This window comes from Trichomycterus rosablanca, chromosome 13 (genome assembly GCF_030014385.1).
Source record: "Trichomycterus rosablanca isolate fTriRos1 chromosome 13, fTriRos1.hap1, whole genome shotgun sequence".
Lineage (NCBI taxonomy): Eukaryota > Metazoa > Chordata > Actinopteri > Siluriformes > Trichomycteridae > Trichomycterus > Trichomycterus rosablanca.
In genome coordinates, this window is record NC_086000.1 from 3481178 (window position 1) to 3497319 (window position 16142).

Here is a 16142-nt window from a genome sequence, read left to right on the forward strand (position 1 = left end):
CCAAAGTCGTGGGCTTTTTCTACATTTTTGAGAGGTTTTCTTGCAGGTACTCTGGTTTCCTCCAGCCTCCCAATCATATTACTCAATGTCTGGCCTTGGGAACTGGGTTCGTACCATTTTCAGGTAGACACGAGATCAGCACCTAGTCAGGTTTGAATATTATTTTCACACACGCCCAAACACACCAGTGTCAGGGTTCTATCAGACTGTTGGTATGGAACGAAAGCGCAAGTGTAGAACCAGAAAGTTGAGTCCTACGTGTTTTAGAAGCTGAAGTGAGTCATGCTGGGAGATTTTACCTCTTTGCCGTCCACCTGCAACTGACTTCTGAGAGAGTCGCGTAGCTGAGAGAGCTGCTTCACCTGGTCGTCCTGGTCCTGACGAATCTGCAAACCAATCAAAGGGCGATGGTGAAGAATTCGAGTGGCTATTGGTAAAATCAGGACGCTCGGGTGGCACAGCATTAAGTAACTCTAGCCCAATACAGCTGGAGTCCAGGGTTTATCCCTAGCGGAGCTATAGGCCGGTTGAGTCTAGAAATACAGACATGATTGGCTATGTCTAGTGAGGAAGGGACCGAGGCCCAACAATGGATTGGCATTCTAAAAAGACTGCCTTGACCCAGAAATAGCACCTATCCACCTCCTTAATAATCAGTACCAGCATGGTAAATCTGCACAGTTGCTGAGATCAGTGAACTTAGGTTGTTTACATTTTTAGGATCAAAAATAATTTTGGTTCCTGATAGTTTTGATGTTTTTGTTCCCCTTTTTTAACCATATCTAGTCATTTGGAATTCCAATTCACACTGAGCCGTGTCACATCTGAAGAGTCATACTATGCACCACTCGTATTGAGCCATCCCACCTCCCCTTCCTCAGACATGCCAAAATGAGTCTGTTGGATGTCCAGCCAGGTTAATAGCGCTGCTAAGATTCAAGTCGTCAAGCTCAAATCAAACCCTCTGCAATCGTGAGTTTTATTGGTCTGCTCGACATGTTCGACTGTTTAGAAGTCTTTGAACTGTTCCACACGTTAACACTGGTTTATTGTGTTTCCAGTCGCCTCCAGGCTCCCATCATTTTAACTTCCCTGTTTTTTTTATGTACCACACAACGCTTTGCTTCAGCGTTCATCAAGAGAAAGCAAGTCCGCACAGGAGAGCCGTGTTTTCATGAGCTGCACTCAAACCAGTTCTTACGAAGAAAAACGATCCGTCCGGACACGTCTCACCTCCCAGGTTTCATCAAAAATGCTCCAGTGCTCTGATAAAATACCAGAAATATTTTTGGTAGACGTGTTTATCCGATATTACCTGCCACTGCCGAGCCTGAGGCTCATCACGTTCGGGTGTGGGTTCTGGAAAATGTCTGACAGGGCAAATCAACATTCACAAATATGTTTAACCACTCGAGGGCCAGTGATAGCTCAGTGGTTAAGGTACTGGACTAGTAAACAGAAGGTTGCCGGTTCAAGCCCCGCCACCACCAAGTTGCCACTGTTGGGTCCCTGAGCAAGGCCCTTAACTCTCAATTGCTCATTGTGTGTAAGTCGCTTTGGATAAAAGCGTCTGCTAAGTGCTGAAAATGTAAAATGTAAATGTAATGTTTAATGATAAATTCAGCAAAAAATGCTACGTTCCCTGTTGTTTAGGACAGCACTCCCCAACCTTTTATGCACCATGGACCGGTGGGGAGACTTAAAAGAGAATAACAATACTACTCACAAACGATGGAAAATCAGTGGGAACCCTGAGCTTTTTTCGCTGCAATGAAACGCTCCCACCTAGTGGTGATAGAAGACAATAACACCCGAAGTGTGTTGTAAATGAAGCTTTTGTAGTGACCTCTAATTATTTATTCTTTCTGTGCAGCCTGGTAATAAATGACCGGGGCCCAGTGATCACAGGTTTTGGAGAAATATTTATACACTAAATGGGCAAAAATATGTGGACACCTCACCATCAGGTTTTTGGACAGCCGATTTAAAAAGCATGGATGGATTTACCACTGTTCCATTGGGGATTACGACTCTCACTATGGTTCGGTGGAGTCACGGAGCCTTGGGAGTGACTTGAAAATGTATTTTCTTTTCATAGTGATACATTTCTTCTAGAATTTCTCCAGATGGTAGACGTACCGTGTGTATGGACGTGGCGAGCTTTTCCACGAACGGACTCAGATTCTCTGCCGCCTTTAGTCCATCCTGAAAAAAACTAGGAACAAAAACAAGCATCAGTCACAAACTTTAGTGTTCTGGTGGTCTTCGAAACATATATACGTCTGGAAAGTCCTGTCTGAAATGCTAGGACTTTACCGAACCACAAGGAGAGCCGTTGTCTAAAAATTAGGGGAATCTGGGGCCCCCAGGTGGCACAGTGGGATAATTGGGGTATCTTCAATTCACCTCACTTGAACGTCTTTCGACTGTGGGAGGAAACCCACGCAGACACAGGGAGAACATGCAAACTCCACACAGAAAGGACCCGGACTGCCCCACCTGAGAATCGGCGACAGTGCTACCCACCAAGCCACCATGCCAGCTTGGTGTCCGCATACTTTTAGCTATATAGTGTAACACGACTGGTGCTTTTACCCAACCTCATACATCCTTAGACGTTGTTTACCGCCTGCACTCCTGGAACTCGGTGAGTTAGAAATAAAACTGACGGAGGTTGACAGTTTTTTGGGACGTACTTGAGCTGCGCCTGGAAATATTTGATGAGGCTCTGGAGCAGATCAGGACCCTGCCGAATCTTCATCTCCTGAACCTTCAGAAGGTACTACACACACACACACACACACACACACACAGAAATGAGTTAGTGAGAATAATGCATAGGCTAGTGTGTTCACAGATCACAACACTGAGTTAGTAGGTACATTTAACTGAGGAACTGCAATCAAATAAAAAAAAGAATGCTGTAGGTGGTGCAGCTGGTCCACCACTGCTGACACTCGGGTTCGAGCCTTAGCAAGGCTACCACATATGCAGGGATGCGTAATTGGCCATGTCTAACATTGTAAATGAATTGGCAGCTTGGTGCTAGTGGGGTTTGAACCCTTAACCTTTCTATCCTGAACTACCTTCACAACCACACCACCTCTGAACTGTTCCAAGAACTATTCCGTTTTAAGTAGCACACTTTTTATTCCTGCACTGCATGAAAACGTAGCTGTTGCTTCATTAACCTAGATGCTAGCAAACAGAGAGACTGAATGAATTTGGACCAAAAACAAACGTCCATGTTTTGCAGTGAAACAGGCAGTGAGGAACATCTGGAGGCTTGTGGCCGGAGAAGAACTGCAGAGACGCTACAGGAGAACAGAAATCCCCTCCTGCTCTGGGAAGCTAAAGTTCAAACTCTCCCTCATTTACAATCGCATCATTTAGCAGACGCTCGTATCCAGAAAATGTTTCTTCAGTAAACATTTCCTTACTTTAGTACCAGTAGACAAGAGTCTGAGAACGCAAATCTGTTGAACCACTTGGGTAGGGAGGAAAACGGATTTTTTAAAAGATGGAATCATGGGTAAGTACAAGTAGAGCCAAACATAAGACTCAAAAGTGCCAGTGTAATAGTTTTTGACTTTGTATTGAACACAGCCAGTTGCAGGGACTTTTTGGTCCACATATGAATCTATCGCAGACGACAGGTGGGATCTGTTTAAGAGCTGCGTTAGGATATATGGAGTGTGGCGAGAGACACATACCTCACACATCTGCAGCTGGAAGGTCCTCCTCTCTCTCTCGATGTCCTCGGACGAGTCAAGTCGGATCAGACCGTACTGCTTGTGCCTCTCCTTCTCTAACTTCCCCCTGAGGAAGATGAGAGAGGTGAGCAAACTACCCATCTGTACAAGTTCGTGTAGACGTGTAGATGTTGTGGTTCTTGTGTGTGTATTCTTACATTTTAACATCGTAGTCCTTCCAGCTTTTCTCCATCTGCTTCCTCAGATCCTGAGACACACAAAATATGAACAAAATGAGTAATAGCAAAATAAAATGCAACATTTTAACAACAGATTCCTCAATATTTCATTCATTTATTCATTCATCAAATGGACCTTGAAAGTAGAAGCATTTAGACACACCCAATGGAACGAGAACTACAAGGATTGAGAGCAAACTGCTATTTGGCCATGAAAAAAACTGTTAATGAGGCTAATGAGGAAATAAAAAAAACACATCACATGGTGTGAAGGTGGTTTCAGAACTATGGGCGTGTCAGGGTAAAAAAAGAATTGCATGAAACGACGTGGCATCATGCATGCACAGACGGTATTTAGGACGTGCTGGAGAAGACTTACTGCTGCTTTAATATTAACCCGTAGCTTATTGCTGCTTTAACGAGGACATGGTGTGTGTGAGGGAGACTCACCAGTCTGCTGTCTCTCAGTTCACTCTTCAGGATGCTCTCCAGAGGAAAGGTCAGGATACTGTTCAGGTTCTGCACCTGCGCACATGAAGGTGTCCATCAGACGTACAGTCGGGTAATTGGCTATGACTAAACTGGGGGGAAATTGGGTACGTTAAAAACGTACATGAATAATTTCAATGGCTATTGACTTCTTTGGACTCATAATGCATTATACTGTCTGTATGCACAACATATATGGAACAGTGGTGTCTTTGTCAAGGTCTGAAAGCTATATTCTCAGCGACTTATAGTACTGTAACAGTATATTATCTAAGCAATTGAGGGCAACAGTGGCAACCTGTCAGTGGTGGAGCTTGAACCAGCAACCTTTAGATTAGTCCACTAGTCCAGTACCCTAACTGCTAGGCTACAACCACAGTTAAATAAGAGTCAGGTAGGACATGGGGGGTGGACAATAATTCCATGTTACACTGACCGGGTGTGTGACAGCCAGATTATTGAAACACAGCCCCACTTTAATGTAAACACGCCAGTAATATCACACTCACTTTCTTAACCGCTTATCCAGTCAGGGTCGAGGGGGGGTGCTGGAGCCTATCCCAGCTTTTCAATGGGCGCAATCCATCGCAAGGCAGACACACACACACACACACACATACACACACATTCACCTATGGGGCAAATCAGTGTGTCCAATTATCCTGACTGCATGTGGACTGTGGGAGGAAACCCACGCAGACACGGGGAGAACATGCAAACTCTTCAAAGAAAGGACCCAGACCGCCCCGCCTGGGGATCGAACCCAGGACCTTCTTGCTGTGAGGCGACAGTGCTACCCACCGAGCCACCGTGCCGCCGTCCAGAGAAATCTGTGTACGGTAAATAGCACACCTCGTATCTTTAAACCGCGCTGACGGGCATCCAAGTCTTTCTCTGTTCTTGCACTCAGGTGGTGGAGCGCTGGTCACTTAGCCTGATAAATAAAGGTTCTACAGATGTGAATCGTAAATGTTAGCATTAGCTTATCATTTTTTATCTTGTCTCCTGTGTCGTCTTGCATCGATGACATGACGTGACAAGCCGCGACGAAGTGCTGAAAAGCGGAACGGATGCACTTAACGTATTAAAGACCTACAACAGAACGACTCTGAGCCAAGACCAACATTCCCTCCAGCTAAACACACACACACACACACTTAAGTTTTAAGTCTAAACAAGAACCCTCTGTGCGTGTGTGTGTGTGTGTTTACATGCATGAAATAATCAAAACATATCCAATCATGTTTGCATGTAGACGTCTGACCTGCGACACCACTACAGTAGTGAGCTAAGGTGATGCAGTGGTAAAATACACCAGCCCACTACTAACAGCCGGTTGGGCATCCACACAGGCGTGTCTGGTATGGCAAAACACCATAACCAAACATTAAATCCAACCAAAAAGCCCCGTTGTTGCCGTGCTGAGCTCACTAGGATCCCTGCTGATTTTTCGATATATGGCTTAGCGGTCCGGCGCTATCTGCTCACATCTGTAATAGATTAAGATGACCGTGGAAAGACCCGACGAGAGAGATCTGGACCGGACTGATTCAAGCTCTGCAGCTGCACACACACACACACACACACACACAGCTGTCCCTCCCTGTCCCCTGATGCACTCCTGCAGAACAGCTGGAACACAACACATTTCACTCCGAAATAAACTACAATGTCAGATGTAGCGCCGGCCTCGGACACACGCGCTCGTACAGGTGCACGCTGGGTAATGCGTCCCGCTCCAGGAGTGATCTCATGGCTTGGTTGAGGTTGGAGATTTGGTGGGATTAAGCAACGGTGCGAATGTGTCCAGTCGATAATCCGGGCGCGACGGGGCCGCTCACATTTACAGCAAAAAAATTCACATCTGGAGCAGGAACCCAGTAGTGAAACTGAACTTACAGACTTGGGAGAAAGTACAATACACACCATATGGCCAAAAGTATACAGACACCTCTTTTTGTTTTATTTATTTATGCATTTTCTCCCATTTTTCTCCCAGTTTAGTGTCGTTAATCTGTCTTCCGCTGATGTGGATCCCTGATTGCAGTCGAGGAGGGTATGTTGCTGCTCACGCCTCCTCCGACCTTTCTTTTCACCTATGCTGTCTGCACAGGCGCCTCTCTATCTGCTAACCAGGGTCCTCACACAGCGTTTGTAGACCCCACCCACTTAGTCCGATCATCCCACCCAACAGACACGGTGGCCGCTAGATGGCGCCCAGCCGAGATTAGAACCAAGGTGTTCCGAACCTCGCCATTGGTGCGCTAGAGGAATATCCCGTTGTGCCACCTGGGCACTGGACACCTCTTCTAATCATATGTGATGTGATTCAGCAGTTTGTAGAACAAAGCATAAATATATGATGGAAATCGGTGACCAAGGGCAAGGTCTGAACCCGAACTTCCAGGACTCCCCACCACACCACCCTTCACCTATATGATTTTAGCTTGTACCCTGACCAGGTGTGTCCAAACCTTTCTTGTTAGGGGGCCAGGTGGGAAAAAATATGCACATGCAAATACCTTGTGGGCCGCAGTTCGGACACCCCTGACCAAGACCGTCGATGTGCTGAGAAATACGACGTTGTAAAAATCTCACCAGTGTTTTGAAGAGCGTCGTGACCTCGCGTGTGAACACGGCCAAGTTCAGGAAGCCCGTGGAGATCTCGTTATTGTCCTGAGACAGGTTACTGTTCCCCAGGTTCTCCAGGACCTCGATATACTGCTCCTTACACTCCACATGACCTGAAACACAACACACAGATCACACAGACGTTTCATCATGGACGTCGATCATCAGTGAGATCATCAGAGTGCGGTATATTATGGGATGTATGAGTATGAGTGTCAGAACTGTTCTCACAAGGTGGTTGAGGGTGAAACACCAATTAATTAGACGTGGTGTGGGACAGTGGGATTAAGTTATCATGATTTCTCAATGAGTGCTGAAATGCTGAGGAAAAGTCATGTGACCAGGTTACATAACGATGCCTCTTCAGGACATTTTCAGAAGACAGAAGCTGATGTGACCCTAAATGAAATGTCTGCAATATTGAAACAAGGTTGTAACATTTACATTCAGCCTTCAGACCTGAGGTTGCCAGATTTTTCCTAAATAGCACACAACGCTCTTTATGTGCTTTAGCTTTTCCTTTAAAATCGAGCATTTGTGCACTCAACTCGGGTTGGGTTCGAGTTTTGGCGATGCTGGCAGTCTGGCTAGGCTCTCGGCAAACACAACTGATGTGTCTGAGGGAGGCAGGGCTCTTTGGTGGTGCAAGAGCAACACCTACAGTCTGGTCAAGACACTGGTCTTACTCGTCTGCACATAATGAGGATTTTAAGGGAATTTAATGAGATGCAAGAGGCTAGCGACTGTCCAACGTCTCTAACGTTGCCCCAATTTGCCTATACTCAATTATCCATCTGGAAGTTGAGTATAGGCATATTGGGGCAACATCAATTGGAGGTTATTCATTTATTCATTGTCTATTTTACCACCGCTTTATCCTATTTATGGTCGCGATGGGTACAATTCACTGGGCAAGAGGCAGGAAACACCCGGACAGAATGCCAGCCCATCACACACACACACACACACACACACACACTCATACACAGGGCAATTTTGTATCTCCAACTAACCTGACTGCACGTCTTTGGACTGTTGGAGGAAACCCGGACCGCTCTACCTAGGAATCAAACCCAGGACTGCCTTGCTGTGAGGCGGAAGTGCTACCCACCGAGCCACCGTGCCACCCTAATTTCACATTTACTGTATATTTGTTAAACATCCAATTCCAAAAACAAGGGCAGTGATATAGAACCCCTCCCCTTGAAACAGGGGGTTTAAGTAAGTTGACCAAACGTTACTGTCACACCTTAGACCCCTGAAGACCGGACATCCAGATAACACAATGTGACTAAACGATTCATTAAACAGACGTTAATATTATGGTATCTTCGAGCAGCACTTCCTGTGTTGAGATGTTCCCACCTCAGTGTGGGAGGAGGGTTCAGACACAGTTCATTAACAAAGCACCGCAATTCCAGCAGTTATAGTAATGAGCCCGACTGGACAACACAGCAAACTGGGACAGAAATAAACACCAGATATTCAAGATAATCACCATCAACCCAACACACAGGTTGGTATTTTCTTATGAGAATAAAGTTCTCAGGCGTCGCTGTCATTCTTCCTGTCGTCTTTGTCATGTCGGTGTAATAGAAATGTCAGGAATGTGTCAGTATTGTTGACGCGTGTTTGCCGGAGACTCTGATTAACCAGTCGGTCTGGTGTAAAAGGTTAAGCTTTTGTTTTAAACACTAAAGGTGGCTAAATGTTTAATGATGAATTAGCGCATTAATAAGCAGGTGCTGCATCCCAATCCACATAGTACCTTCTATTTAACAATTACTCGGGGTGTCCACATACTTTTGCCCATACGGTACTAAGTTCACCACATTAATAACAGATTAGGTATCAAGTTGTGGTAACAGTTTAGGAAAGGCACTTTCCACTTACAGCATGACTGTGAATAGGCATCCTGCAAAGATCACAACTGAAGCGAATTAACACCAGCTTGAACCAGCAACCCTCTGATTACTAGTCCAGTCCCATAACCGCTAGGCTACCCCTGTCTGGCTAGGCAGTAGGCAGCAAGGCAGCCACAGACCCTCAATGGCACCCTTAAACCCTTAATGGCAAGGCAGAATGGCATCATTCTGTAACTGTGCCACCTCCTTTTCCCTGTCAATCTCCAAAACCAAAACAGCTGGCCGTTTTCGGACAGTGTTCTCCAGACAGATGCGGCAAAACCTTAACAGTTTAGAGAACACGCTTTCTTGTTTGGAGAGGTAATGCAGCGCAAGCCAAGATCAAAACCTCATTCTAACTGTAAAGCGTGGTGGAGGTGCATCATGTTTTGATTAATTATCAAGTTGTGGTAAAAGTTTAGGAAAGGCACCTTCCGCTTACAGCATGACTGTGGCCTTGAATAGGCGTCCTGCAAAGATCACACCTGGAGCGAATTAACACCCAAGGACCTAACACATCAAATCATCCGCTCCTCCATGCTCCCTCTGCCGGTCATACATTTACATCTGCAGCATTTGCTTGCTCAGGTACCCAACAGTGGTAACTTGGTGGTAGTGGGGCTTGAACCAGCAACCCTCTGATTACTAGTCCAGTACCATAACCGCTAAGCTACCCCTATCTGGCAAGGCAGCTTACTAGGTTTTCAGACAGACCCTTAATGGCAAGGCAGAATGGCATCATTCTGTAACTGTGCCACCTCCTTTTCCCTGTCAATCTCCAAAACCAAAACAGCTGGACGTTTTCGGACAGTGTTCTCCGGACAGATGTGGCAAAACCTGAACAGTTTAGGGAATTTCTTGTTTGGAGAGGAAAACAGAACGGTTTTGTGAGTTGTGGCTTGGCTGGAGATCCAGAAGTATTTCCAAAGGGTTCACAAAGAACACGTGAATATTTAGCTGGATCCTGTCCCGCTCCTCTCACCCACAGAACGGTGAATAATGAGCGGTACTGACAGACCACCACTCCTGAAAAAGAGCAGAAAACACTGGAGGAAGGGAGAGGGGGGTGAATCAGATACCGGGGGGTGCGGGGAACCAAATGAGGCCATGAAACAGGGGCCTCTCTGCCCTGGCTTTACCGGAATAAACCATCTGAGTTTGGTTAAGAGAAGAGGGAGAGTGTGTGTGTGTGTGGGGAGGGTTAACAAAAGAGAGACGACTGGAGAATTGGGGGTGGGGGAGTGGGAGTCTATTGCCAAATTACAGCTTTCTGAGTCATGTAATGTATTATAGCTGCTCTCTTAAACATGAAGCAGGTCTGATAGTAATGGGGTCACTTTCCCAGAAACAACCCCCACGTTCGGTTATAGTAAAAGGCAGGATGGGGTGAGAGGAGGGGGCAGAAAAACAAGGGGGCAACAGTTTAGGAAAGGCACCTCCTGTGCAGAAAGTGAAAAGGTGTCCTGCAAAGATCACAGCAAGAGCACTACGTGTGCCGCTCATAAACAAACGTTTGAGATTTGTGAAACACTCACCAAGTCCAGAGCTGTGGATGCTCTTCATCATCTTCTTCATCCTCTGCAGGGAGCTCTGGTCCTGTTCTAGGGACTGAAGCACAACAGATTAAAACAGTTAGTAAACAACATGGCAAGGCAGGATGGCATCATTCTGAACAGTCTAGTGAAGGAATCAGCCGGGAATCTACGAGTCTCTGTTTGGTGAAGAAATGCAGTGCTGTAAAGCGCGGTGGAGGTGCATCATTGGAACGTCAACTGTGAGTCAAGACCTCTTGTACATCAGAACCTGACCTCTTAGGACGCTTTTTAAAATGAGGAGCACAGAGGATGACCATTTTTGTTATTGTTGTTTGCATTGTCCCAATTTGGATGTACTCAGTTCCCCTGTAGCAGTTGTTAACGCAGTTGCAAGGAGGTCACCTGGTCTACAACTATACTGCTGCGCCCCCGAGCCCCCTTCTGTACCCTTTATCCATTACGCTGAAGACGCTGCCCGCTCTCGGCTGCACGTTCTGGCGACGTGAGAGAAAAACAAACGTGTCCTGACTGGTGAGTTTTGTCCATGCGCAACATACCAGTCCGGCCATGCAGAAATCTGAACCTCCCATGATGAACAGGGACGGGTTTGTAAATACGCTTCATTCCATCACAGGCAGCTTACTGACCAGCCTGTCTGGACCACCCGGTTTGGCCAGTGTGGTTTAAAGGCCCGCCTGGGCACGACAGGGCGTGGATCCGACCGTTCAGTTCCATAATCTTGCAGTGATCACGTCAGAGCGGCCGGTGCACCGTCACTAAACCAAAGCATGACACGTAGAGAACATACCAAACTCCTTAAAGTACCTTGATGTTGCGCGGCACCAAAACGACCCGACGTCCAATTCCACCTCTAATAACAAGCACATTTTGCCTTAGCATTATTTTCATCTTATTTATTTGTTCATCCATACTGCTTCATCCTGGTCAAGGTCGCAGTGTGTCCAGTTCATCCCTGAAGCACCCTGGACATGTGTCAATCATTTTTTTGACAGGTGGAATGAAACTGTATTCGTTTAGGAAAACATGTTGAACTCCTCACATGACCTTTGACCTCACAAAACCTTCAGTCTTTTGTACCCTTACTGAACTGAATCAAACAGTAAGTCTATTTCTGACACATCTGAATGGTGAACTACACTCGATGTAGAGAGATCACTAGGTTTTCAGACAGACCCTTAGAGATGATCGCTGACCTCATGAAGCTCCTCTGAAGCTTGTGTCCACCAGGCTGTGAGATCGCGCTGTAGGGGGTGAGTCCCTGTTTACAGCGCTGAGCTTTAACCTTGGAGCTCTAGCTCGTGCCGTCTAGTTCCAAACATCCTTATCAGGGTTTATCTAAACCTTCACTAATCAGTAACAGAGGCAGAGCAGTCTGACTGGAGGGCACGTCCTGGTACGCTCGCCATACAAGTACGGTGGAGAGGGAAAAAGTAATTACCCCCTTTATGGGTGGCCTCTGCTATTGCGTTTTTCACCCTGGATGGTTCTGGATATTATTTAATTGTTATCAAACAGTCATGTCACCCACTGACTATGCCAATCCTGAACCTTGTTTATTCTGAGCCATTAAATGTCATCTTGCTTTTCTATTATGGATCGTTGTTCGGCTACTGCACACGTGTCGGAGGGGGCGTGTGTTAGTCACGGCTTTCCTCAGTCAGAGTGGAGGTCAACATCAGTATAAGAGAAGCATAATGCAATCGGGTAATTGGATACGACTAAGTTTATTTTGGCAAAAACTTATTTCTTTATTGCTTCCTTCACATGAATGAGTCCTTTGGTTGTTCTTGGAATATTTTGCCACTAAGCACTTTAACGAATTTACTGTTCCAAGTTTCCTGAATTTGTAAGTGGCTCTTACTGTGGTTGGGTGGAGTCCTGGAGCCTAATGCCTAGTTCACACTACACAATTTTTGCACTGATTTTCGCTCGACGACCGGTCGACGCTAGATTTGCCGGCTCAGGAGCAACTCGTTCGCTCGGTGATCGAAACTCGGCTCTCAATCGCTACGTGTGAACTACTCAACAACTCGATCCGAGCGGACCGAAGAGAGATATCTAGCTTGTCAAATATCTGGATCTGAGTCGCCCAACTGGCAATGAGTGCTATGTCGAACAGCCAATGAGAACGCAAGATACGGGGTGAGGGGAAACGCAGGGGAGGAGTTGTTAAAAAATGGGACCATAACACCATAACACCAATGTTGCATTGCAAAAAATATTTATTGACCTCCAACTCACTATAAAACAATCCATGCTGTTTGTTTTGCCAAATCCACTCAGATTCATTTATTTTTTCTCCTTGGTTTAACGCTGCACATCAGCGCAAAAACTTCGATCTCTCGCTTATTGTTGACATGCATTTTTGGACGTGGTATCGTTAAACTCCTCGTCACTTGGTGACAAAACGTAGTTCTGGAGACCAGAGAAGATCACCTGCGATTCCAGTTGGTGATGGATCATGTAGTGTGAAATACACACCGACTTAAAAGACTCCCGATTACAAGAGATCCAGTTGTGTAGTGTGAACAGTACAGCGACCTGACGACTTGGAAAGTCGTGTAGTGTGAACTTGGCATGAGCAGACATTGATATCTGGAAATCTCTTAGATTGTTAGAAGGTGTTTCTGTAGACACTCTCACTTCCTGATGTAGAGGCGAAGGTTCAGGTTGAGTGAGATTAATATTCAACAAGACGTTTAATAAATAATCTGACTTAATAAATAATAAATAATCGGGTAAACCGTTAGGTAAAGGGCTCTGAGGATGTTGGATATGGTGTTTTGCAGAATGTATACGCTGAGAAGAACCAGAGCCGTGTTCAAATCTTGAGTTGAGCGCACTTCAAATTGCACGATGAATTATTGGGACACATTTCGGCCACGTGCGCTGAGCGAACTCGCTCTGTCAACACTGAGGGTTTACAGAGCAGCAGGCCGAGCGGAAACGATCCGAAGCGCGTACGTACGATCGGCCTCGCTGAGTTTGCTAATTCAGCTGTATCAGGCCGACCGTGTGGCCGGCGCTCACACACATGCAGTGATATGTAGGAACGAACAAAAACGTGAAAGTGCGCGCCACACCTACACCTGTACTACTGTGTAATAACTGATTAATAGGTCAAAGCAATGTGGACACCGCTCACGGTTATTAGGTTCAGCGATTTCAGCCACACTAACTGCAAAGCTTGGGCAGTGTTAGCTTAGTGGTTGGGGTGCTGGAATAACAATCAGAAGCTTGCTAGTTCAAACCCCACCCCTCCCAATACACCGCTGTTGGACCTCTGAGCAAGTCCTCAGTTCTATTTTATTATTTTGTATAATAAATGTCATCTTGCTTTTGTATTATGGACGGTTGTTCTGCTGCGTAACCCAATTACGCCTCAGCTTCCAGTCGTGGACACATGACCTCACATTCTCCTTAAAGAAAAGTCCCAGGCGCTCAGGTGGCGCAGCGGCAAAACATCGAGAACTCGTCAGTTCGACAGTGTTAGCTTAGTGATTGGGGTACTGGGATAACAATCAGAAGCTTGCTAGTTCTAACCCCACCCCTCGCAATATACCACTGTTGGACCTATTTGATCACAAAACAAGTCGCTCTGGATAAAAGCCATCGCTAAATACTGAGGATGTGAATGGAACAAGGGGTATCAAGTCAGACCTTTTTATCCAGAGTGACTAACAGTACTGTGACAGTATATTGAGGGTTAAGGGCCTTGCTGAAGGGCCCAACAGTGACAACTTGCACGTCTTTGGACTGTGTGAGGAAACCGGAGCTCCCGCAGGAACCCCACACAGTCATGGGGAGAACATGCAAACTTCACACAGAAAGGACCGAGCTAGGGAATCGAACCCTGGACCTTTTCCCTGTGAAAACACCGATGCAATCACTAATATTGTACATGTTGCTTAGAATCACAAAATATTACCTCAGTCTGAAGTGTGAGAATCCTGAGTATCCTCTCACACACACACACACACACACACACACATTATGTCAGCAGGCCAGGTAATCCAAGTACACATTCCACAGCCGCCCTATCATGACTGAGGCTGTATACACAAGAGGTTGGTTATGAAAACCACCAGTAATGAAAGTGTCTTAATGAAAATACCCACATATTCACTCACTGTTTATTCTTTCTAACAGCGACTGTTTCCTGAGCTGCATGAAATTTATTATTCCAATTTAATTGAACTAATGGAGATTAAACAGATTAATCCACGGCCAAACCTTAATAAATAGTTCATAGTAAATACAAGACACAGGAGTGGCCTGTTTGCCTTAGAAGCAAACTGGACCAGTTTGTGCCTTCATTGTTCAATGAAACAGCCTCGTTATTAAGCACTCAGGTTTGTTTTATTTTGGTACATAAAGTTCCCCAAAATACACAATTTAGAAAAAAACAGCGGCTCTTTATATCCTTAATGGAACCAACAATCATTGAACCTTTTACTCCAGTATTAGTAGCATTGGCTGATATGACAATGTGATAATAATACAAAGATTTACTACTAGCACCATGTGTTATACTGCGTTTCAAGAACGTCAGGTGTTACAGCTGAAATTTGACTCACAAATCCTTTTATGTTGTTGTTGTATGTAGTTTTAAGTTAAAGAAAATCGTCTTCACACGCCCACGATAACAGCAAAGTCACATTTCAGTTAGTAATTTAACAGTATAGTATTATTTAATGACTTAAATAATAATAATCAGCTACGATTGGTCATGTTAAAACTGACAATATCAACAATACTCACGTTTATTTTCATATTGGTGAGACGTCCACCAACCCAATCCACAGGTTTGGTATTGTTAGCTTAAAAAGTAGCTTTTGGTGCTGTTATTAACTAAACTAGCCTTTTAAAACTTGTTTTATGAATGATATGTCTGTGGACAGTGGTAACTCATTGGTTAAGATACTGACTTGTAATCTGATGGTTGCAGGTTCAAGCCCCCACCACTACCAGGCTGCCACTGTTGGGGTCCTAAACAAGGCCCTTAACCCTTGTGTTCAGTCATAATTAACTAAATGCCGAAAATTTAAATGTATATATTTATACCATTTCACTTAAATGTGATTTTTGTGGTTATAAATAAGCTTTTGATGCTGTTTTTATCTTAAGAAATGTCATTTTTGTGGTTTTAATGTTTAAAATAAGCTTTCGGTGCTGTTTTTATCTTAAGAAATGTGATTTTTGTGTTGTTATTATGTTTAAAATAAGCTTTCAGTGCTGTTTTTATTTTAAGAAATGTGATTTTTTTGAAATCCTGTTTTACCTCAGAATTATAATCTTGAGTTTGTTAATGTTAAAACATTGTTAGAACCTTAGAAATGTGTTTTTGTTACAGTTATGAATTAAATAGTAAGTTATGAACTTAGCTCTTAAATTTTGGACAGTAGAAGTTGGTCAAATTATAAACTTTAGACTTTTTGTACTGCTATAGTAGTTTAGCATTTAAGATTATCTAGGATAAAACATTTAGAAATTAATATAGAATATAGAAGTTAATATGGGATATAACTTTTATTAAGTTAAAAAGAAGCAGTTTAGTTATATCTTTAAAAAAAATGCCTTTAGTGAAGTGTCACGTGCTGTTATATTATATATCTTTAATACTGAGCTATA

General features: G+C 44.6%; 1 protein-coding gene across 2 annotated transcripts in view; it reads right to left on the minus strand.

The window, feature by feature from the left end:
• asap3 (ArfGAP with SH3 domain, ankyrin repeat and PH domain 3) overlaps positions 1 to 16142 on the minus strand; it is a 35999-nt gene that overhangs the window by 18981 nt on the left and 876 nt on the right. For both annotated transcript variants that reach the window (XM_063006726.1, XM_063006725.1), the window contains exons 2-9: positions 10491 to 10563; positions 7019 to 7164; positions 4382 to 4456; positions 3911 to 3960; positions 3714 to 3819; positions 2697 to 2782; positions 2140 to 2215; positions 300 to 386 (exon numbers count right to left, since the gene is read on the minus strand). In XM_063006726.1, the coding sequence (XP_062862796.1) occupies positions 300 to 386; positions 2140 to 2215; positions 2697 to 2782; positions 3714 to 3819; positions 3911 to 3960; positions 4382 to 4456; positions 7019 to 7164; positions 10491 to 10563 (699 nt within the window). The remainder of the gene's footprint in view (positions 1 to 299; positions 387 to 2139; positions 2216 to 2696; positions 2783 to 3713; positions 3820 to 3910; positions 3961 to 4381; positions 4457 to 7018; positions 7165 to 10490; positions 10564 to 16142) is intronic.